Source organism: Tauraco erythrolophus, chromosome 7, assembly GCF_009769465.1.
Source record: "Tauraco erythrolophus isolate bTauEry1 chromosome 7, bTauEry1.pri, whole genome shotgun sequence".
NCBI classification, from domain to species: Eukaryota; Metazoa; Chordata; class Aves; order Musophagiformes; family Musophagidae; genus Tauraco; species Tauraco erythrolophus.
Window position 1 is genome coordinate 64,644,750 of NC_141471.1, and position 23,761 is coordinate 64,668,510.

A 23,761-nucleotide genomic window follows, 5' to 3' on the forward strand; every position below is an offset into this window, starting at 1 on the left:
ATGAATTCCAAGATATTGCTACCTAACAGCACCAGTACTTCATATTGATGGCCAAGGAACGTTTGGCTGTAGAGAACTGAGAATTTATCTCAGAAGGTAAAACAAGATCAGCAGCTATAGCAATATTCAAAATTATTGCTAGTATTAATAACAGACGACGTCTTGATTAATGAAACATTAAGTACAAGAAGACTATTCTGATCTAGCTCAAAAAAGTACGATTTGTCACAATCATCAATCATCTTTGTAACACTTATTTCTGCGATGCGTGTCTCTGATAGGGTTCATCCACAGTCTAAATTTGTTGATAATTTTTCCTAACTTCATAATGCTTGGATTCCTGCTTTGATTTACAACAGTTCCTACGTTATTCAGATTCTGTGATTATTCCAGCCTTCTGAAAGCTTAATTAAGCAGTGTATAGACATGTAAGTCTAAATAGAAATTATCCAAGAACACTAGTTTTTCCAGAGGAAGATGCTAGTACTGAAGTCAAAATACTAACTGCAGCTGTTTGGGGCATGGCAGGCAGTGGAGAACCTGCCATCTACACCTATAATGTTGAAACACGACCATGTCCAGCGGAGTTTCCGTACGGAACTTCTTTAGATGTTTCAGAATCTGCTTCTACAAGGCATTCCTACAAGAAATAGGACACGAACTGGCCATACGTGAGTTGAAAACAGATAATGAATTTTTTCATTTCTATCATGGGCTCTTCAAGAATTGCTGAATTTAACAGGACAACTTTCCTCAAATTCTTTCATACTTTCCAACAGGCAACGCTGATCAGCCATTTGTGACCAGAGTGGAAGGCTGCCAGTTTAAACCCAAACGGTGGGCGTGGAACCAAACAGGAGCCTTGATTTCACACAGCTTGCCATGAGACCCACAGACTGTTCTCAGTCAGCAACACACATGCTAACTTTGATTTCTTTTTATCATCCACAAACTATCCTGCATAGTTCAAACTGTTTCAACGTGCTTGATTTTCACAATTCTACCTGCCACTACACGCTGCAAAAAAAAAAGGAAATTGTGCTCCAGTATTCTGAATAAAAAAATTTGTGGAGCTCCTCGCTGCATCACCAGGTCAACTGAAAAGGATGTACAAGGAAAACACTTTTATTTATAAGAACTCACTACTGTACCTCAAAGAGCAAATCACGTCAGAGGAGGTCCCAGCAGGCATCTAACAGGACGATGCATACTAACAGAGAGCTGCCCACAAAGATCCTGTATTTCAGTCGAACACTGCAACCTCATGGAGATGTGCTGGTCAGTCTTTTTATGATCATGAACATACAGGTGACAGGACACAGATGGGAATACGACACTTGTGATGAATTTAGTCTCAATAAATGAAGAAGTTTTTGTATTTCGCCCCCAGAAGTTCTATACAGAATACCTGTGGTCCACAGTGAGACTCCAAATAGCTCCTCCTGAAGCTCAAAGAGGTGATTTCCCATCTACCACTTACTAAAACTGCAATTGCACTGAAACAGTCGTTTTTGCATTATGTTGAACTCCAGCATGAAGAAAGAATTTTAATTCTGACAGGAGCAATATTTTTAACTAGCCATTAGCACACAATTAATGTACAGAATTAGAGACACAGAAAAGCTGTAGAACTAAAAGAAATGTTTGCTGCTACATCTCTGCATACCTTTATAATTGTAGCTTTAGATAAGACTTCAGAAAAAAAACAGCTATAGAAAAAAATTCTATGATTTAACAGTGAGGTAATGCTGTAGGTTGATATATCCTACAAAAAAAAAAAGCAGGCAGCTGAAATTCCATACAGGGAAACGGAAAGTGATGCACATAAAGGAAGAAAAAATCCCAACTCCACAAAGCGATGAGCTCGGAGCTGATCAAAACTACTCAGAACTCATAACTACTCATTTTGGGATTACTACAAACCTACCAGAACACCAACTTAGTCAATAACAAGCTAAATGCTTAGATTTTAGGAGAGAAAAAAAGAACAACAACAAATAATCACGTGCACAATGTCTTCCTCTTTGAACACTAAAAGGTTACGTATAGTCAAGAGGGAACTGGGTAAGTTTAAAGGAGGAAAATTCATTGCAGGTTCCCACATCACTAGTTATTAGATAGAAGAACCTTCTGAGGAGGCATTACCACCACCTTAGTCTCGCCACCTTCTCTTTCCCAGCAGTCTGCTTCTGGCTATGTCAGGAACAGGACACTAAGCTAGGAAAAATCTTTTTTTCTGCCTTAGTTTATGCTTCAGTTAGCAGATTTTAAGACAGTGAGTTATGAAACTCTTCCATCCTACAAGAAGAAATCAAAAGCCCTGCAGTGATTACGGAGAGCTGACAATGCAGCCAGGAAAAAGTCACCTGTCCGATGTCTACCTGCTACAAGACATGTGAAATGTCTGCTTTTAGGTCACTTAAAATAGGAAAACATCTAACAAGCTGCATCTCTTTCCACTCATGCCATGCTCATCAACAGAATGGTTTGGCCACTCAGCTTCTGCTTATTTCATTATGATCGTTCCATGTCTTTACACCCTCATGTAACATTTTTACCTTTCTACAGTTGGTTCGATTTACCAGATATCACATCTTCCACACCCAAACGGATGACGACTTAACCTTATTTTTCATTTGTCCTAAGTTACTCAAATGAAAGATGAAAAGTATATTTACAGGTATATACTATAAATATATACGATATAAAGTATATAGGTATATACGATAAAAAGTATATTTATATTTAAAATTTTAACTGTTTTATATTATTTTGTTTCTACTTTCAGAGAGAAGGTATGGATAGATGAAGCTGGGAAGAGACAAGGACTCTCATTCCCGAAAAAGACTGGGTCTGTGAAACAGTTTTGCAAATATTCTGATGCTACTACAACTAACAGAACAACGTTATGTTTTGGGGTAGAGGAAATCCATCACTCATTCTAGTAGCAGAAATTTGACATACAAGGGCTGCTTTGTCCAGCTGACGAAGTTTCCACTTAAGGTCTGCTGGGCTGAATTTCATTTGGCAGCTGTTTGTTTATTGGTCTTTACATTCTGAATTAAGTTCATGGCCAGAACAGTGCAGCCCAGTATTGCATTCAAGCTTCATACTCGAGTCCAGAGGTTTAAGTTGTCTTCTAGTTGTTTAAGTTCCTCCTCTAGGAAATTAGTCTGTAGCTCTCGCATTTGCAGAGAAAAAGGAACAGATGAGCTGTGAAATAATAATTGAATAGATCCTACTCTCGGTCCTGAATTCATAACACAGCTGACCAAGGATGCTGACAAATTTCAAGCAGCCATTTGAAAGGTTTCAGAGACACAACTGATGAGGCATTTTTTTCAGAAAATGACAGAGGCCTTTGAGACTAAATACCTAATGCTTGAATGAACCAGTGTACCTCTTCCATCTGACCTTTTCTAGCCTTATTCCTACCTGACAGGATGCAGCACAACCACCCCCACCAACCTGGATAGGAATCTGGAAAAATACGTATTCATTTAGTTGCATCCCTGCAAGAGATCCCTTCCCCACTCCAGGGGAAGCTCTTCAAGGCTGGTGGTGCCAGCACAAGGAAGGGGAGTCCAAAGGAGCTGCAAAACCTAACACCATTCCCTTCAGTGGCAACATAAAATTTAGCCAAACTGAAGTCTGTGAACAAGTGAACAAATCATTGTTTCCAAACAGGTGATTCTCTAACAGCAAAGATGAATTAAAAAAACAACGTAACATTCTCTCTACTAAAATACAAGACTTACCCAAGAAAACATCTGTATAGTTAGCCCCAGGGCAGAGATTCTACTCAAAAATGAAAATGCAGCGCTCACATCTGGATATGTATATTTTTCCAAAGTATCAACGGCTATATGCAACAGGTTTTGAATCAAGGTGTTTTTTTAAAATATCAGACAAGGTGCTATATTGAAAAAAAATGATACTAAATAGCTCTGCATTATAGGAAAAAAAAAAAGTTTAGTACAGCAGATGAACAGGCTGAAAGAGTTGGGGCTGTTCAGCCTGGAGAAGAGGAGGCTCCGGGGTGACCTTATAGCGGTCTTCCAGTACCTCAAGGGGGCCTACAAGAAAGATGGGGAGAGGCTGTTCAGGAGGGCCAGTTGTGATAGGACAAGGGGTAATGATTTTAAAATAGAGGGAGGTAGATTCAGGTTGGATATTAGGAAAAAATTTTTTACCATAAGGGTTGTAGAACACTGGAACAGGTTGCCCAGAGAGGTGGTGGATGCTCCATCCCTGGAGACGTTCAAGGCCAGGTTGGACGAGGCCCTGAGCAACCTGATCTAGTTGGAGATGTCCCTGTTCCTTGCAGGGGGGTTGGACTAGATGACCTTTGAAGGTCCCTTCCAGCCCTAACCATTCTATGATTCTATGAAATAAACTCAAAGGAATCACTTCTCTAAGATTTCTACTGGATTGGAAAAAAAAAAAAAATAAATATATTTCCAAAGTAAATGAAGAGACTGAGGTGACAGCACAGAGCTGTAATACAGGAGAAATGAAAGAAAAAGATTCTTAAGGAAACGGTGGAAGAAGGACCCAAATTTAAACAAAACAGCCAAGGTCAAAAGCAGGAAAGAGAATTTCCATGATTCTGCACAGAAGCTATAAGCCAAAGGTAAATAATACTGGTCATGCCAGTACACGCTGACGTAATGCTCCAGAGCTCTCTTTGGGCTCCAACTGGTAAAGGCTGGGTTAAGAAGTATGGTTACCTTTTATTCTCTTTCTACAGACATGTGTTTTTCTCGTGCTTTTTCAGAACTGATGAAATAGCTTCCTAATTTATCAAGCCTACACAGGAGCATCAGACAGAAGAGAAACTCCAGTGGTTCTGCCTGTGCAAAATCCTGTTCTGTGCATCGCTATTTCCAAAGAAGCTCAGCCAAGACACGGATGATGCCCTGAGAACAAATAATGTATTATCTCACACATATTCCAGAAGATTAATTTAACTCATTTATTGTTTCTTGGCAGGATGTGCAGAAGAGGGGAAAGGACGAGAGGAATTAACTTATGCCATTATTTAAGGGTCAGACATGACCCTTCCTGCATGCCCATGGAAGGACACACACTCCATATCATAGAATCATAGAATAGTTTGGGCTGGAAGGGACCTCAAAGATCATCTAGTTCCAACCCCCCTGCCAGGGGCAGGGACACCCTGCACTACACCAGGTTGCCCAAAGCTTCATCCAACCTGGCCTTGAACACTGAATGTACACAATGCACCAAAATCCATGGAGGACAACAGAAAATGACTTCATGTGAAGCTGGCAGACATCAACAGAACACAGCACAGCTTGAACTCCTCCTGACATGGTTATGCAGGTGTCCAGTAAAAGGTATCATCTGTCAGCGACCAGGTTTGCTTTTTCTCACACAGATGTACTTAAGAGAAGTTGTTCCCTCATGAAAACTCCAGAGTTGTGCACCTAAGTTTCTGTTTTGTTTTATGGTCATGCACTTTTCAAAATTATCTAAGTTTGTCTTCTGCATTGTTAGTACTCTGTCTTCATAATGGGGAAAAAAAAAAGAAGAAAAATCAATGTGCTATTACCCTGTCAACCTACCCTTGCAAGAATTCTTTGAACATCAATGCTTAAGTAGGAAAAATGTATGCATTAGCATCACTAAGCACACTATTTTTTTTTTTACTTTAACATGAAATAGAAATTAGATGCAAAAACTGATTTAGCGTAAGAAGCAAGGGCTCGCAGCAGAAGGATGAAGCAGTAAACAAGCACTGTAAACCAACATTTCGCCATGCAGAAGGTACACTGCTAACAACAACAGCAACAAAATCTTCTAAAAATACCTGCAGTGCTACTCACTGTGAACCAAACTGCACCAGTTCAGTTTAAACCACCCTCCCTCCTGAAGCAGCCAAAACAAAACACATGTAAACCCGAAAGCAAAAATTGCATCAGGGTTATTTACATGTATCAGGGATGCCTGAATCGTCCAGCTCGTAGTACAGGTACTAACAGAACCCACAACAGGGAGCAACTGCCTAGTGATGATTTCCCAGTGTCTCCATCACACACACACTAGAGCTGTGGAAAAGGCTCTGAGGAGTTCAGCTTATATTTAGAAAAGCTCACACGTAGCCATTGGGACAGGAATAACACGGATTTTACAGCTGTTAACAGAAGTTTCACTTGGAGGATTGGTCAGTACGAGGTTGAAGCAAACATTGCTGCTCACAGCTTTAGTAGGTGCAGGTAAATCACACTTTGTAAGCAGCACGAACTGTGTAACTGGTATAAACTGGCCTTCGAGAGCCAACAACTGCAATATCTCATTCATCAGTGTACTCAGAACTGTGAACTGGAATTCCAATTACTGAACAAAGCTTATTACCAATTTGAGTCACTTGGGTAAAAAAAAAAAATCCTTCTCTACCTTTACAGTAGTTAAAGAGTCTACTAACACTGAGTTTGGATAAAATAAGCAAAACAATCACTGTATCTTCTAATATAACGTTAGAAATCCGTAAAGCGATTTAAAAAAAATAAATTACTGCCTATTAGGACACTCTGCTTTAAAGGGTTAACTTCAGCAGGCCATCTTTTGAAAATAACAGGAAAAAAGTCACAGAAATCAGTGCATTGTTATTACCGTATTCACTTCTGAATATAATTACAGCTGGAAAAAAGATTTAATAAAGCCCCCAAAAGTAGTTTTTGGTTTTATTTCACTTTTTGAGATGGCTGAGCGTTGGAAGCACCAGCTTTCCCCTGGGCAGAGCTGCTGGTATCAGGGCACCTTTTCACTGCACCAGAACCAGCACGTGCATCGTCTCAGGCTACTGAACAGGAATATATTCCACTTCCCACTTTTTTGACATGTATGAATACATTAGATGCCTGGAGATAAACAATATATACTACTATACACATGGTTTAATAGAAAAAGGTTATAGTAATGTCAAAAACCACCCAATTCTTGACTCTGCTTTATTCAGATATTCCGTTTGTATTAGCTTTCTGCAACATGTATTTACCAGGATGTCTTTTAGATGGAGTATTGCCATGGCAGGAACACGGAAAAAAAACCACTGCTGTAAAGGTAAGGAAAGATCTGACACATTTGACACCAAGTACAGGTTTCACTTCCATGGAGAGATGGCAGGGAGCAGGGGAACAGGATTTCCATGCACTACTTACCCGTGTGAAGGTACCCTCGAAGCTGTGAATATCCAGCTGTGGCTTCTGAGCATAAACGTAACCATTGATGGAAAAGAGATCCTGTAAAACAAATTCAGGTACTTACTATTATTCAAACTTGAATTTAGTCACCCGTTTCAATCACATATTTTGGAGAACCTTTTAGAGTCAAGGTTCCAGTTTAGGACCCCCACCCCAGGTTAAGTTCAACTAAGAAACACGCTGCTTTTTCAGTACATCGTGCTGTTGAGAAATCAGATCCAAAATCATATTCTAAATGTGTTGACAGTTCAAACACTAAATTCTTTTCCATTTAACATGAGTTATACACCTTATCTGATTTATTTTCCTCTTAACAGCCCCATCGAAATTTATAACAGTATAATCTGAAAATATTTTCCATATATTTGTTCTTTTAAAGATAAAGTGGGGTTTTCTTTGTTTTGTTTCTAATGAAACTAGAAACAAAACACTTTTCCAGCAAGGACAAAGCCAACGGAACACAAGAGGAAACAATGAAATGGATTCAAGTTCTCTTAAATGCTCAAGTGCATCATCAGCCAACACATGGGAAAACCTCATGAAGCTCCAAGAAGGCCTGGATACATCAACAGGATTACTCAAATGCTTCCAGTCAGGGATACGCTCAACTAGGCTGAGAAAATTCGGTCTAATATAGGTGCTACTACTACTCACGACAGCAAACAACCCATGAACATTCCTACTCTAAAACCAAGAAGAATAAGAGACTTGTAGATACCACAGTAGCAGGCTCTATAAGTAGATGGCAGTATGGTATAAACAAGAAAAAAATAAATAAATCTGGTGCCTGTTAGATTTTAAGAGCTGTCCCTAGAGGCCCAGGGAGGATCACCTTAAAGTTCTGAAACAATTATGTCCTCAGGTGGCTGTTCTGAAACATCCATCTCCCACGGAAAGAATTCTGCAGAGTAATTGTTAAAACCCTGATACAACCGACTTCCTTCTCACCACAAAAGCAAACCTTCTGGTGCTTTTTAGATGGTCAGGACCACGAGCAGCTAAGAGATTTCGACACGAGCAGACCACTCCTACGTGGATCCACAATCCTGTTTCTACTCTGGAGACGAGCAGATGCTTGGCATCCAACCCCAGTCCTTCCAGGAACCATAACTTCTGATGAAACGCAACAGTTTCTACCTTCTCACCGTACGCAGCGGTGACTCTTTGGGTCACCTCTATCCTTTACTGCTGGATGAAGGTCCTACATCTGGGTCATGGCAATCCCAGGCACAAATACAGACTGGGTGGTGAATGGATCGAGAGCAGCCCTGAGGAGAAGGACTTGGGAGTGCTGGTGGACGAGAAGCTCAATATGAGCCGGCAATGTGCTCTTGCAGCCCAGAAGGCCAACCGCGTCCTGGGCTGCATCAAGAGGAGTGTGGCCAGCAGGTCGAGAGAGGTGATTCTCCCCCTCTACTCTGCCCTCGTGAGACCTCACTTGGAGTACTGCGTCCAGTTCTGGAGCCCCCAACATAAGAAGGACATGGACCAGTTGGAGAGGGTCCAGAGGAGGGCCACGAAGATGATAAGAGGGCTGGAGCACCTTTCCTATGAGGACAGGCTGAAAGAGTTGGGGCTGTTCAGCCTGGAGAAGAGGAGGCTCCGGGGTGACCTTATAGCGGTCTTCCAGTACCTCAAGGGGGCCTACAAGAAAGATGGGGAGAGGCTGTTCAGGAGGGCCAGTTGTGATAGGACAGGGGTAATGGTTTTAAAATAGAGGGAGGTAGATTCAGATTGGATATTAGGAAAAATTTTTTACCATGAGAGTTGTAGAACACTGGAACAGGTTGCCCAGAGAGGTGGTGGATGCTCCATCCCTGGAGATGTTCAAGGCCACGTTGGACGAGGCTCTGAGCAACCTGATCTAGTTGGAGATATCCCTGTTCCTTGCAGGGGGGTTGGACTAGATGACCTTTGAAGGTCCCTTCCAGCCCTAACCATTCTATGATTCTATGAATCTTGCCAAAGGTGAGTCGGACACCTTTCCTGGGGTGCAGATCCCATGGCTACAACACCCCGTGCGTGCCAGCTGGAATATGCTGTCTTCGAAGCGTATATCCACACCTTGGCCCAAAGGTAGCTATTTTTAGAAGCAGGCCACTATTTTTTGTTCTTCATACTTTTGAATATAAGAAAAGATAACTACATTTGAATATTATATAATTTGAACATCACAAAAATCAACTAAAGGTGCAATTGTCCACCTGTGTTAATGTCTGAAAATTTGGCAGACGTGCATCCTTTTGTTTCACCAATAAAACGGCTACAGATCTTTGAATATCATTATTTTTTCACTTTTCCAGCTCAAAATGTGGGGGTTTTTGAAATCTATATAAATAATTTTGAATCTATCTATATTATATTTATCAAACATGTTTGACTTTAGTTTAAAAACAAGTAGGTCTATAAATAACGAATTTGCATTTCTATTTTCTGCAGACAAGAAATCTCGCCCTTCACCCCTTGCAAAAACACACTTTGTATATCATGTTTTTTAAAAACAGGAATCAAATCTGACCGTTAACTCCCATAAATGATCTTTACCTTAAACCATTAGCCATTTATCGCAGTCTTTCACCCAAAGTTCATTCACTGCATCCTTGTTCTTCCAACCCACTTGCATCAGGTTCACGAGAAATAATTCATACGAAACTAATACACGTGTGGTGTCCTGTATCTTCATCATTCACTCTTTCCAATCTGTTATCACCTACAATTTAGCTAATCCGGGCTATTATGTGCTTTATTATGCAAAGAAAAATAAAGAGTCTCTCAGGAGTGGAGAGCACGGCAGAAAACTAATACCCCACACATACACACACAATAAAAACTGCCAGTGAAACGCGTCAACCAAGAACTTCCCTCTTCTCAAAGAAGGCCTTAGCGGGGAGCAACAATGGAATAAAAGGAAGCAGAAACATCCACCTTTTTAAGCACGTCGGCATTCACACCGCAGCATATTTTTCTAGTGTTTAATCTTTCTGTTTTCTTCTACTGTGACGTTCTCCTTTGTTACTTTTTAAATGTAAACATTTCTACCACATTTCTTTGGTGTCTTTTCTTTTTATGTTTTCATTTTCCTTTTGTATTTCTGATTTAACACCTAAACTCCCATGTTTTCCATTTCAACTCTGAAACAAACTCATTTATCTTTCTGAAATACTGAGATTTGTGTATTCCCAACATATTCATAGAATTATAGAACGGTTTGGGTTGGAAGGGACCTCTAAGATCATCCAGTTCCAAGCCCCCTGCCATGGGCAGGGACACCCTCCACTACACCACGTTGCCCAAAGCCTCATCCAACCTGGCCTGGAACACTGCCAGGGATGGGGCAGCCACAGCTTCTCTGGGCAACCTGTGCCAGTGCCTCACCACCCTCAGAGTGAAGAATTTCTTCCTTATATCCAATCTAAATCTGCCCTCTTTCCATTTAAATCCATTGCCCCGTGTCCTGTCACTGCACACTCTTGGAAAAAGTCCCTCTCCAGCTTTCCTGTAGCCCCCTTTAGGCACTGGAAGGCTGCTATAAGATCACCCCGGAGCCTTCTCTTCTCCAGGCTGAACAGCCCCAACTCTCTCAGCCTGTCTCCATAGCAGAGGTGCTCCAGCCCTCGCATCATCTCCGTGGCCTCCTCTGGCCCCGCTCCAACAGCTCCATGTCCTTCTTGTGCTGAGGACTCCAGAGCTGAACGCAGTATTCCAGGGGGGGTCTCAGGAGAGCAGAGTAGCCATTACTCTCGAATGTTACAAACCAGAACTGGCAGAGTATTCCGAAAGTGCATGTTTTTGCCTAAAACTAGAACACATAACCAAAATCTGTGCTCTGAGAGCAATGTGAGGTGGTAGTCCATTGGCACTTCACTCCTGAGTAGCAGAAAGGAAAGACATTCGAGCATATTACATGTGTTCAGGAGCTTTCTGAAGTATTTTTTCATTACTAGGGCGAAGAAAAGGGATAAGGACTTTTCTGTAGCCCAAGTGGACATCGTTATCAGGCCAATAAAATACAGCAGCTGAAGTTTCAGAATACAAAGGAAAGAAAGAGAAAACCAAAGAATGATACAGCTATAGAAGACAGATTACACATGAACTGAGCAAGAAAAATTTGCCTGATTAGGTTATGTCATTGCTCTTCCCTATATAAAAGCAAGGAGAAGGGAAATTACCTTAAACAAAGGATTTAATTATATTTAAAAAAAAAAAAAGACAACTACCATTTATGAATGATTTAACTAATAACAGGCTTGATCTTTGTGAAATTCAGCTTCAGTGAAGAATTATTTTCATACTATAAGCGCTGAACTGCTCGTTCACTTAAGCCATATAGAAATTTTAGCTGTATAATACTGGAAACAGTATTATACAGCTAAAATTAAACTCCTTTTAGGAGACAGTGAGGGCAAATGACCTCAGTTATGTTCTTACTCAAGGGGAAAAAAGCCACTTGAATAAGGGGATTGTAACAGCTCTAGATTAAAAAAACTAGATGAAAGACTTGAAGCTCAAGGAATAAAAATCATATTTACACAACAGTAGGTGAGATTTTTTAAAAAAAACTTGATATGCTTTTAATTACATCATACTTGAAAATAATAATTCATGAGAATGCATTTCCTGCTCCTACTCCGAAAGTCAGGAAATGACTTGGTGATGGCACAATAACAAAAACGTTCTCTTTTGCGTTTTGCAGCTTAAAAATCACCGCAGAGTTATCAATAACACAGAAAAAAAAAAATCTCCTCTATTAGGTCAAGGGCAACATTTGTTCACCCTTACTTAAAGATCATTAAAATACATTCTTAATCATAACATGTAGTTCATTACAAATAAAATTGCCTTTGGTTCAATAAAACTAATTAAATGTAAATGGCATTGTTTACTGCTGTATGGATCTCCTGATATAAATCAGCGAGTCACCATTTATTGAAAATTACAGTGACCTCATTGCCGTTAATAAATTTAGTTGATCACACGAGCTGGAGGAGAACGCTGGAAGAACTGATCCACCCATAACTCGGGAACCGCATGAAACCCAATCCCCGGAGTTACAATATTTGCTGCTCAGGTGACTCGTTGAAATTTTAATTCTCTGATCACATTAAGTGCTTGGGAAAGACAAGAAAATCCATCCTGATGGTCTCAGTGGCCGCCCAGCAGGTGGCAACCATGGAGCGGGACCACCTCGGTCATCCAGTCTCCCCCAGTAAAACGGGCATGTCAGAAGGAGGGAACGGGACGGAAAGAAACCAGCATTTGTCAGGTATCAACGGTTTTTCGGGAAGGTTCATTTTCCAAAATTCCCTCGAATAAAATAGTTTTCATTACTGCTTTGATTTAAAAAAGCTACAGCAAAAAATACATTTAGACATGTGTTCCCTGGAAGTGTCTCCACCACATCAGTTATTTTGGGGAATGAATGAAGAATGAAAGAAGCATCACGTCCCAGCAGCTTTTTTTTAACGGGAAGAAGGATTAGTGTCCCATTTTCCCTAACATTTTGTAGAGGAAAGGACACCCAAGTTGATCCCAGACCGGAGCACGAAGCTCAGTCCTTTGTCAGACTGCTTGAAACCCCAACAAATTCCTGCAAAAGCAATTTTAAGCCTGTCAAAAAGCACATGTCCCTACTACGTGCTGTAGAGGTTGAAGAGATAATCGCTGTAAAATAGTGTTTTTTCCAGTTAGGAATGGGAAAAAAGCATAGGGATGTTTTACAAAGCAACAGACATTTTCAAGTTAGTACCTGGAAAGCAACTTGCCCAATTTTTCAGTTTTATTAAGAGAAGTTTTCAGCAACATTGGATGCGTAGGGCGAGCAGAAGTCTACTTGAAACGGATTTCTCAAAAGATCATTACTTTTAACCAAATTGCTTCAAATTTTTTCCACTGTGTGTACAAGGGAGCTTGAAAATACCATTTGCTGAGGAAAACTCCACCAGGTATTTTAAGCATCTCTTTTTAGGTAAGTCGGGTGTAAAGTTTCAAAGGGTGCCAAACACTATCGCTACAAGTTTAAAGCACGGATCCAATTTTTTACTGGTAACTTTTTTCCAAAACCATTATTTTTACTGTAAATATAAAGAAAGATTTTAGCCTACTGCATTTTAATTTAACTTTTAAAAAAAAATGAATAGCTGTAGGGCCTCTATACAGATACAGCTTATGACTCTATTAGGTACTACAAAAGTTAGGTTTAGATTAAAATAATTCCATGCTGCTATTTTTTGTTAGTTTGAAATTCAGGGCTTGCTCGGAGCTTCACACCAATCTTCTGAAGTTGTCCATCCACAGAGTTTCTTTAGATGGCTGGTACTCTTGCATATTATTGCCACCCCAGTAAAGGTCTATGTGCTTTGCAGAAATTACAGAAATACCAATGTGCTTTCCACAGGAATGGAAACAGCCTTCTGGGATGTGTGCTGAGCATTATCTTCTGTGAAAGATGTGGAGATTCCCTAAAAAGCGTTTACGTTTGGGTGCGTTAGGCTACCGTTTCTCCAAAATCATTCCCAGACACATGGGGCTTAGGAGTGAAGCAGATATGTGACATGACCATTGCCAACAGCCGAAGACCAGCTGGGAAGCAGCCATTCTAAACCATCTCATGAAAGAACCACCGAGTGTCAATGGTTTGAGCAACCCAAACTGGGAGAGAGATTAGTTTAGCTGTCAGGAAGCGTGATACCCAGTGCCAGTTACTTCAGGATGACATGTCAGCTTCGTGCAGACAACGTCTTGGCTAGTGTGGTTAACCACCAGTACCTGCATGATGCAAGAAAGGGCAGAGGCACATCGACTGCTTGGTGGCTTCTGTTTGCTGCTGTAGTCAGGGAAGGGGTTTTCAGAGAATCACAGAACGTCAGGGATTGGAAGGGACCTCAAAGGATCATCTAGTCCAATCCCCCTGCCGGAGCAGGACCACCTACATCAGATCCCACAGGAACGCGTCCAGGTGGGTTTGGAACATCTCCAGAGAAGGAGACTCCACAAGCTCTCTGGGCAGCCTGTTCCAGTGTTCTGTTACTCTTACTGGGAAGAAGTTCTTCCTCATGTTTAAGCGGAACCTCTTATGTTCCAGCTTAGATCCCTTTCCCCTGTCCCATCATTGGATGCCACTGAGAAGAGCCTGGCTCCATCCTCATGGCAGTCACCCTTTCCATATTTATAAACATTAATGAGGTCCCCCCTCAGTCTCCTCTTCTCCAAGCTAAAGAGTCCCAGCTCTCTCAGCCTTTCCCCATAAGGGAGATGCTCCACTCCCTTCATCATCTCTGTGGCCCTGCACTGGACTCTCTCAAGCTTCTTGAAGGACTCCCTGTCCTTCTTGAACTGAGGGGCCCAGAACTGGACACAATATTCCAGATGTGGCCTCACCAGGGCAGAGCAGAGGGGGAGGAGAACCTCTCTCGACCTACTCACCACATCTTACAAGAAGTGCAGATCAGACAGAGGTAGGTCAATAGCAGCAAGTGAAAACAACTGAGGAAGAAATGGTTACTGTATCATACAGTTGACTCTTGCATACTGTTTCCAAGACACATGAGCAATTTCTTGGTGCTACCTTGCCTTTCCTTCCCCTACGTGCCCAAACCAACCATCACCTGAAGCAAACCGTCACTTCTGCAGGAAGTTGAGGCTGCCATGTCCCACCATTCAAACGCAGACTCCCCAGCTTTGATAATTTCTGATTTATTTTCCACTGTAAACAACTACAATACAAACATTAACTTCCTTCAAATCAAACGCACAAGTTTAACTACAATTTTATACTGTCTCCATATATGCTTAACAATTTATTTGTCAAGGCTATTGAGAACTGATTTTTAATTTTTTTTTAACAAAGAACACAATATAAAAGTTGCAGTACAACAACTCCCTGCTCTACCAGGTCTACTTCTTCCTAGCAAGGAGGGAAGACTTCAGACACGGATTTGTTTTGGGTTTTTTTTTAAAAAAAAAATCAAAAAGATAAGGTAAAACTTTTTTATTTTCTCTTCCAAAGGAGACTGTAGAGAAATCTTTGTATTGTAATTTAGTCCAGAGAAAATTTTAGTCTAACGCCTGCATGTCTCAAACATGGACCTGAGTTTTTTCCATGAGAAAACAAGATAGGGCGGTGATGAAACGGTAAAAACCTACAGGACAGGCGTTACTACAAACACTGAATTCAACTGCAGACTACACAATACTTGTTCAAGTCTGTTCTTGCACCAGAACTCCTGTCTTGGAGCCTGGCCGGGCATCTGTCTGGCATGGCCAACCTTCAGCTGCATCCCTTGTTCCCAATTCTCTCGATTCAAACCTCGCTGTGTTCTCCTTCTGCCACATAGGAAGCCAGTAGCCAGAACATATGGACACTATGAACACAGGAACCAACCTCTCCCTCTTCCTAACTTCAGCGTGGCAACAACTCTGTGATTCTGGAAGAATAACTGCAGAAGTCCTGCTAAAATCTGGGATAATCTAACACATACTTTTTCTACTGAGATGGCGTAGAAACAGTCCTCTTAAGGTATGTTTGCCTCTAAATAAAACACCTAAAAGATTTAGTGTCAAAACAGCAGAAATTCTGTACAGGTAGATTTCCACCAGCTTGGAACTTGAGCTTGTTTTCAGAGGAAGTCTCTTAATCCCAAGCCAACTCTCCTGTAAAACAGCGAGCTTCCCCAGTACGAGGGACACAACTCAGCTTCCCATTAAGAGACGTTTACACGGTTCTACATACATTTTTTGTAGATATGTGTCTATTTTGAATGCACACATACACGCACCTACATGTGTCTTTTTGCACTATTTTAACAGTTACCCATGACACAACATATATGCATTCAAAAAATCCACACGTTCGGGCAACTCGTCGAGAGAGCCCTCCTTGCAAGAACTTACCCAGTGCACCCAGTCAGACCAGAAATCACCTTGACAACAAAAAGCCCATCAGTTTTCAAGAGCGACTGCTGTTTCTCACGCTCAGAAGTTAGTGATTAAATCAACGGTTCCTGAGGCAAGAAGGACTTGCAGCACAACACTACAACTGGGATACACTTCTGCGGAGTATGGATCTCAGTGGGGACCACAGTGAGAACCACTAAGTTGAAAGATAAAAAACCCAATTCTGGCTCAGTTGTTGCTTTTCAGTATCAACCCAAGAATATTTGCATAACTTGTCATTCAGCATTCAGTGGAATATCCATCTCCCATTTATTGCAAAAACTGAGCCTGTGGTAACAGGTATTTTCCAATACTTCAGATAATTACAGTAATCTTTTAGATAAGAGATAAATACACATACATGAAAGATATTTTAAAAGCAAACAGATAAAATGCTTACCCCCAAAGCTGGCAATCTTTGTGTGCAACTGACAGCAACCTTCAGCTTCCAGTCTGTCTCTCCATCAAGCTGGTCAGTTCGAATGAAACATGAACCTTGAAGTTATAAAGAGACATCAAACTATTTTTTTTTGGTCTCAAAAATTCAGTTTGGGTAAAAAAAACTTAGAAGAGTGAAAATAAAGCAATTTACAACCACTTTTAAATAAATGTGCTACATGTAAAAGCATTCATATTTTGGAATGCCTGTGTGCTTTCTTCAAGGAATGCTCCAGATATCACACAGTAGCACCATTTTTCTGATAAAATTAACAATATGCCCGTTTATGAACAGGGTGAGGAATCCTATTTTACAGGTTTCTTAACAGTTTCTAAACAGCTTTCCAAACGTTATCAGCAAGAGATACAACTTCACTGGCTGCAGTCGAACCAGGTTGAAATTTTTTTTTCTTTTTAGAATTGTGTCAATGGTACAATCCCAACACAACAGAATATTGAACTGATGCCTGTGACTTTTGTCTTTTCACTGGTATGACATCACAAACTTCCCCTGCTTCTAGTCTCCTCGCTTCTCAAAAAAAAAAAATTAAAATAAATATGGATACCATCCAAAACAATATGAGTCCCAATGCATTATACTTAAAAGAAATAATTTTGAATCACAGAATCATAGAATGGTTCGGGTTGGAAGGGACCTCAAAGATCATCCAGTTCCAACCCCCCTGCCATGGGCAGGGACACCCTCCACTACACCAGGTTGCTCAAAGCCTCATCCAACCTGGCCTTGAACACTTCCAGGGATGGGGCAGCCACAGCTTCTCTGGGCAACCTGTTCCAGTACCACATCACCCTCAGAGGGAAGAATTTCTTCCTTATATCCAATCTAAATCTGCCCTCTTTCAGTTTAAAGCCATTGCCCCTTGTCCTATCACTACATGCCCTTGTAAAAATTGTCAAGGATCCAAGGGTAAAGAAACCTGTTAACACATGCACAGCACTTAAGACACGAGGGAAGCTCGAGATACAGACTGGTACGTCCTGAAGAGAATCAGGATGCTTTACAGACAGAAGTCTAGTATTCAAGAAACAAAAAACCGAGACCAGTTGCAGAGCTTCTCCCCGCCCCAATAACTAGTTTGATGGCTACGATCAAGTCTGGAGTATTACACAGGTTACTAATGTAAGATTCAAAAAAGACTGCACATGAACATTGCAAATCTATCAAAAACATGTACAATTAACTACAATTTCCATCTAGTTGGAAACCTTTAGAAAACAGTGGTAAAATTTCAGCAATACTCTTGACAATTGCTACACTTCAGAAGCCTTAAATATTTCTGAAATGATAATTACAACTTCCATTACGCTACAGCCTAACAACTGTACACACTATTGTTAGTGTGTGCTATGCTTGTGAAATAAAAACAGATTTTTCTCGTCATTAGAAAATTTTAAACAATGTGTATAGACATACCTGCGGATACACCCATAACTCCTTCTATCTTTCAACCACTCCAATAAAAACCACCCCAGTAGTTCCTTCACTAGAAGTGATGTGGGAGCAATTAAACTGAAGGAAACACAGGCAAAGGGATTTAGCCAGGTTGGAGTCTTCCTACACAGACAAGAAGACAACGTGCTAGAGGCTTGGAATCTAACAGGCAACAGGGCACCTACCGGTGCCCACAAAATTAAGACAGAGATTCTTTCATAGGACACATGGATCCTGATGCAAGGAAAATCTCCCAGAACAATATTTTATTCATCAAGGCCTGTAAATTAAGCAGCTCAATGAGCTAACGGTCTGGAAGGACACGCTTGAGATAGATATAATTTCAGGTGGCTTCTAATTAGATGGTGGCATTTTTGCACAACAGTCTTGAAAGAAGCTTAGGAGCCTTCGTGTAACAGCTGTGTTAATATTAAGTGCATAGTAAGGAAACAAATCTTTAAATGTGAATAGAAACAGCTCTCACAACTGCCTTCCACCCAAAGCTCAGAGCTGCAAAGCTGTATCTAAAGTTCTCGGAAAACTGATTTCAAATTCTTGACAGGATTCTTTATGGATTTTCTTCTAAAAATAAAATACTATAAAGCACTTTTTGAAGAGTCCAGTGACACCCGTTGCATTATGTTGAAGGGAGAGGTACCCAGGAACACCTAGGAACACCACGGCTCCGCCGCACCGTCCTATCCATGGCACAGATGAGCCTACTTTCCATCGTGCTTTTCCTGTACAAGACATTTCATGGTTCTCTTTACCCTTCCTGTCAATGGTTGCTCTCTTCCATCAATTTCATTTAGAATTATACTAGAGATCAATGCAGTTCAGGACCAGTGTGGCTCCCGTGAATGGTTGACTGCACATATATTCATTTAATAGAGCTCACACTATGACATGTATTGGCCAGCTGCATTTCCTCTCCACTTCAGCAGTTAATTCCATCAATAACTTATCTCATAGCCTGTTTTCCTTTTATCCAGAAAAAGGGACTGCTTTCTGCCAAGTCAGCTTCCAATAGTGATCACAACAGCAAAACTGAAACAATGCAATCCTCTTCTCCACCTCAAATACGTAGCGGATTTGACTAAATAACTTCAATTATACTACGAGATACTGATTTTAAACCTGGTTTAACTAAGCTATAAACACGGGAGATTAAATATGTAATTAGAAATAAAACATAAAAATAACTCTTCACCCCTACCAAGCCCTTAGACCTGTAAAAAACTAAATATTCCCTACTGGGTATTGCATGGAAGTCACATGTACTTTATCTCTGGAAGGTATCTGAATCAGCAGTACATAAAACTTCTAAAAATCAAAGTCTTCTGAGAAAATAGATATTTTAAGTGCTCCATTTTGAAATGCTTGTAAGCATTAATAGCAAAATTAAAAAAAAAAAAAAACCACAAACCAACCCCAAATGTAGTGAAAAATTGTTTTCCAAACTTTAACAGAACGCTTCAGGTCTGTGTTAAAAACCTGTTACGTTTCGAACCTGAACATGACTTACCAGGAAAAAAAGGTTTATACAAACGTTGAGAATTGCTATTCCCTCTGAATTCAGTGATAACTCTTGAACCTGACAATTATTTTACAGCACACAAAAAATGAAATTTTTTTTTTTAAGTTCTGTGTTGCTTAAAGGAAAAGTCTTTAAATATTTTAAATATTTACCAATAATAATAATAAAAAAATAAAAATTCCACACTGACCCTAAGAAATTTTCGCAAGGCTACCTATAAAGAACAAAATTAAACTTTTTACTTTATACAGTGAGGGCTCATTTCCCGTAACAACACTCGGTCATTCAAGATTAGTGGACGTTGTGAACACGTCTGACATTTCTGTCTTTATAGTGAAAATTTTGGAATTACCTCAATTAGAATGGAAGGGTTGATTTACCGGAATTACACTGGGTTTAAAGAGTTTAAACATTTATCTAAAGTGGTGTAAACTTCACAGGAGCACATTTAAACTCATTTACAAGGACGTAATACTCCTTGAGCCTCATCGGTGGAAGACAGGTGTCAATCAGTCCGGAGCACGTCCACGCAAGGCGCTGCCCAAGTGCAGCTAAACTGATTTTTAAAAATATTTCAGTTGAAATCTGTGAAACTCGTGTGCTTACAGAAGTCCTGGGACTACAATTTCATTTTTTTATCTTTTAGCAAAACCTAAATTTACCCTCAGATTGCTCTTCTGTGGAAGAGCTGCATCTGCAATACAAAGGATTTTAAGAACCTGAAGAATCCTTTTCACTCGGTCCGTGCTGCACTTGAGGCTTTATTCAGAACATCCCTGCGGGACACGTACGTGCCAAACGTTTCTGGGAATGGTTTATGCTCCCATGTGCACCAGTGGCCTCTTCTGGGGACCTGCCCCCCTATAGACATCCTGAAGAAAAAGGCCCCGAATGAAAATTTTCAAACTAAATACAGATTGTGCTTGGAAAATCTGGTTGTATTTTAGCCTTGAACTTCCAAAAAAACCCAATTGAGTGGGGAGGGGGAGAGTGAGAAAAGGGAAAAAAGGGGGGAGTGAGAGAGAAAAAGAAAAATCCTCCTCCTGCAAAGGGAAGCTTCTTATTGAAGTAAAAAAATTACATCATGTGCTTTCTCTTAATTAATACTATGCATCATCATCAGAGAGCCAAATCTTGCAAATTTTACACTACCAAACTTGCTATTCATATTTTATGCCTTCTTTATGTGTAGATATCTTTAATTTCCTGAAGTTATAGTAATGTAAACAAACTTGTGCTACCACCAAGTACTTAAATTTTATTTTTATATACGCACTTCTCAGTATTAATTACACACTTCTGAAAACAAGCTATTACTTGGAGTGTTACATAGTTTCTTGAATGTATTCTAGCTTACAGGGTTTTTAAAGTAAGTCACTTGGAAGGGAAAAATTGTTGTGTATTAATTAAATTATTTATTCCTGGTTTATTGCGTTTGGAAACATTCCTGTTTCTGCTAAGCAGAAAGATGGATAATTTCTCCTTAAAACAATTAGCTTACCATTCAGCCTGTTTACCACGTTTAGAAAGTGCAGTTAACACACGAAACCCAAAATAGCAGTTATTGACAGACTAAGAGCAATCTACTTTGCATAAGGAAAATAAATTATTCTCGATAAAACTGCATCACCTGGTTCTCACAGAAGGCCATAACAAAGAAACAAACAAAACCAATCATTCAAACGATCCGAATTACATCAAGATTTAATATTTGCAGTAACTGTGGAAAGAAAATCTCAGCTACCCTTGAGGAGGTGGTTTAGTTCACTGCAGGAACCAAACTGTATGTCATCTGTAGCATCTCCTGTGGATTACACACATTCCTGCGTGTTACATACATTGTTCTTTCCAAGATGTTTTAGGCAAAGGCTCTTTAGTAGAAGACAGCAACAGAACTTTTCTGAGTAGTCTAATAGTGTCCTAAAACAGACAGAAGCAGAATATCCTACCAGTTATACAAGTATGGCCTCGTGCTCTTTAATACTCTTGAATAATCCAACACTGGATTCAAATATCTCAAAATGCATGGAAATTCCCTGCAAATCTGATTTTGAAAATGGCAAGGAAAAGTTTAGGTAGAGTGGCATCATGAAAAGACAGAGCTTCCTCCCTGCTTCCTTCTTGATCGTAAGGTCTACCGGCTTTGTTTTTGCAAAGAGAAGGGGGGAAAGTGTGCTAATAATTAAAGCACTTGCTTTCCAGGTCTGGGAAGGTTTCTTGACTAATAGCAACATGAGAAATTAAGATAGGTTAGTTTCTTTATGGCAAGAAATCCATCCCACTTGTCCTGTATCCAGAACTTGATTTCATTTCCCCACTCCTAGTTCCTGACCAGGAAGAAGGATCTGAGAAAGAAGGCCTAAGTCTTGAGATGAGATGGAAGTGAAGAGATTCTCAATTCAGGGGGAAAAAAAAAAAAAAAAAATCTAAGGAAAAACTTATTCTGACTAGCATTTAAAAAATGACAAAATGAATGACACATCATTATAAATACACTTCCACACTTCGGTCCTTTGCTTCTTCTGCTCTTGCTTTGAGCAATCACTGACAGCAGATCTGGTCTTCAACTACTACAAGGACTTTCCAGCTTCCCATGTTCTTGCCAGTGTGCAGGAGCACAACAGGCTGGGGGGAGCACAGCTGGGACAGAGGGTCCACAACTCCCAGTTTATGACTTGAGCTTAGATTTAGGACTGAGGGCCAAATTGGCCAAGGGAATGTTACATCTTATGAAGCATCATGCCCAGTATATGGATGAGGGGTAGCCAGGAATACTGGAATCTCAGGTTCTCTCTCTTTTTTCAGGCCTCTTGCCCTTCCAGGACTGCAGTTTCAGGACTTCTCTGTTTTGGGTTTGCTTGCCAGGATGGGACAGGCGCTGGACACCAGGTAAGGAGCATTTAGACTGTGCATCACTTGCTTGTATTATTAATATTATCATATATTATGATTATTTTATTATCATTTTAGCATTATTACTTTTAATTTTAACTAGTAAACTGTTCTTATCTCAGCACACAAGTCTTCCCTTTTTGCCTTTAATTCTCTTCCCCACTCCCCGTGGCTGGGGGCAGGTGAGTGAGCGGCTGCGTGGGGTTTAGTTGCCAGCTGGCTGAGACCATGACAGCACTAAAGAGAACTTCCAGGTGCAATTCAAACATGGCACAGCACGCATTTTCGTGCTATACTGTGCTGAAGATCCACCAGAGGGAAGCAACACTGACTTAGTTGTATCTAGCAGATATGCAGGAATGTGAATATTTTACAAACATATTAAAGACCAAGCAGCGTAGTCTTGTTTTGTCTGCATAAATGCAGGGTTGAATTCCACACTCCATTACAGATATATCAAACACAACCGTGGAGTGTGTGCACTTACATTGGCCAAAAAATAAAAAAAAAAAACACGTAAAATTTAATGACATTTACTTTCTATAATATGTAGCTGGTAAGAATTCATGTCAGTTATTCTTAAATGGAGATAATGGTAAGCCACCACTACACGTCTGGGTTCTTCTCAGTCAAATCTAAATAAATAAGATTATGTCTGCCTCCTCTCTCAAGAGCTGTATCCAATGAATTTTTTACAGATGAGAACAACAGCTACAACTTACGCCTTTCAAGCCTCAGCAAAACTGAATTATTAAATCTGTCTGCCTATATCCTGTTACAGCCTACTTATGAATACTTGATTTTATTTTGTATAATTGACAACAGTTGTCAGGAAAGGAAGGTTTTAATGGCAATCAAATTAAGATCAACTGGTTTAAGTGTCACGGCGAAGAGCCTGTGTCAAGTGCTGATGAATTAATTGATGGGTCACCGGGAAACAGGGCACGTGGAGCTGTGGTGTCATAAACGGCTACGTATCATCCGGTAACGTTACCAGCCTTTCTGCTTTAAGTCAAAAGCACCGACAGAGACAGGTTACTGGAATATACCCAACAAAAGAAAAATGGACTTGGACTTTGCACACCCAACACCAGATCATTTACGAACAACTTGATTTTTAAATCATTTATATCACTTCGGTGGCTAAGTGCATGAAAATTTTAAAGCAGTGACAAGATGAATAGCAGCACCAAGATGACATGTTGGAGTAGAAAGTTTCATTTACCACTATTAACAAGAAGCTTTCAATAATGATAGCTTCTAAGGAGGAAAAAAACCCAAGAC

At 40.2% G+C, this 23,761-nt stretch overlaps 1 protein-coding gene across 1 annotated transcript in view; it reads right to left on the reverse strand.

The window, feature by feature from the left end:
* Positions 1-23,761, reverse strand: part of ATP9B (ATPase phospholipid transporting 9B) — a 171,760-nt gene that overhangs the window by 85,275 nt on the left and 62,724 nt on the right. The window contains exons 8-9 of the mRNA XM_086615096.1: positions 16,558-16,652; positions 7,185-7,265 (exon numbers count right to left, since the gene is read on the reverse strand). Of these exons, the coding sequence (XP_086471222.1) occupies positions 7,185-7,265; positions 16,558-16,652 (176 nt within the window). The remainder of the gene's footprint in view (positions 1-7,184; positions 7,266-16,557; positions 16,653-23,761) is intronic.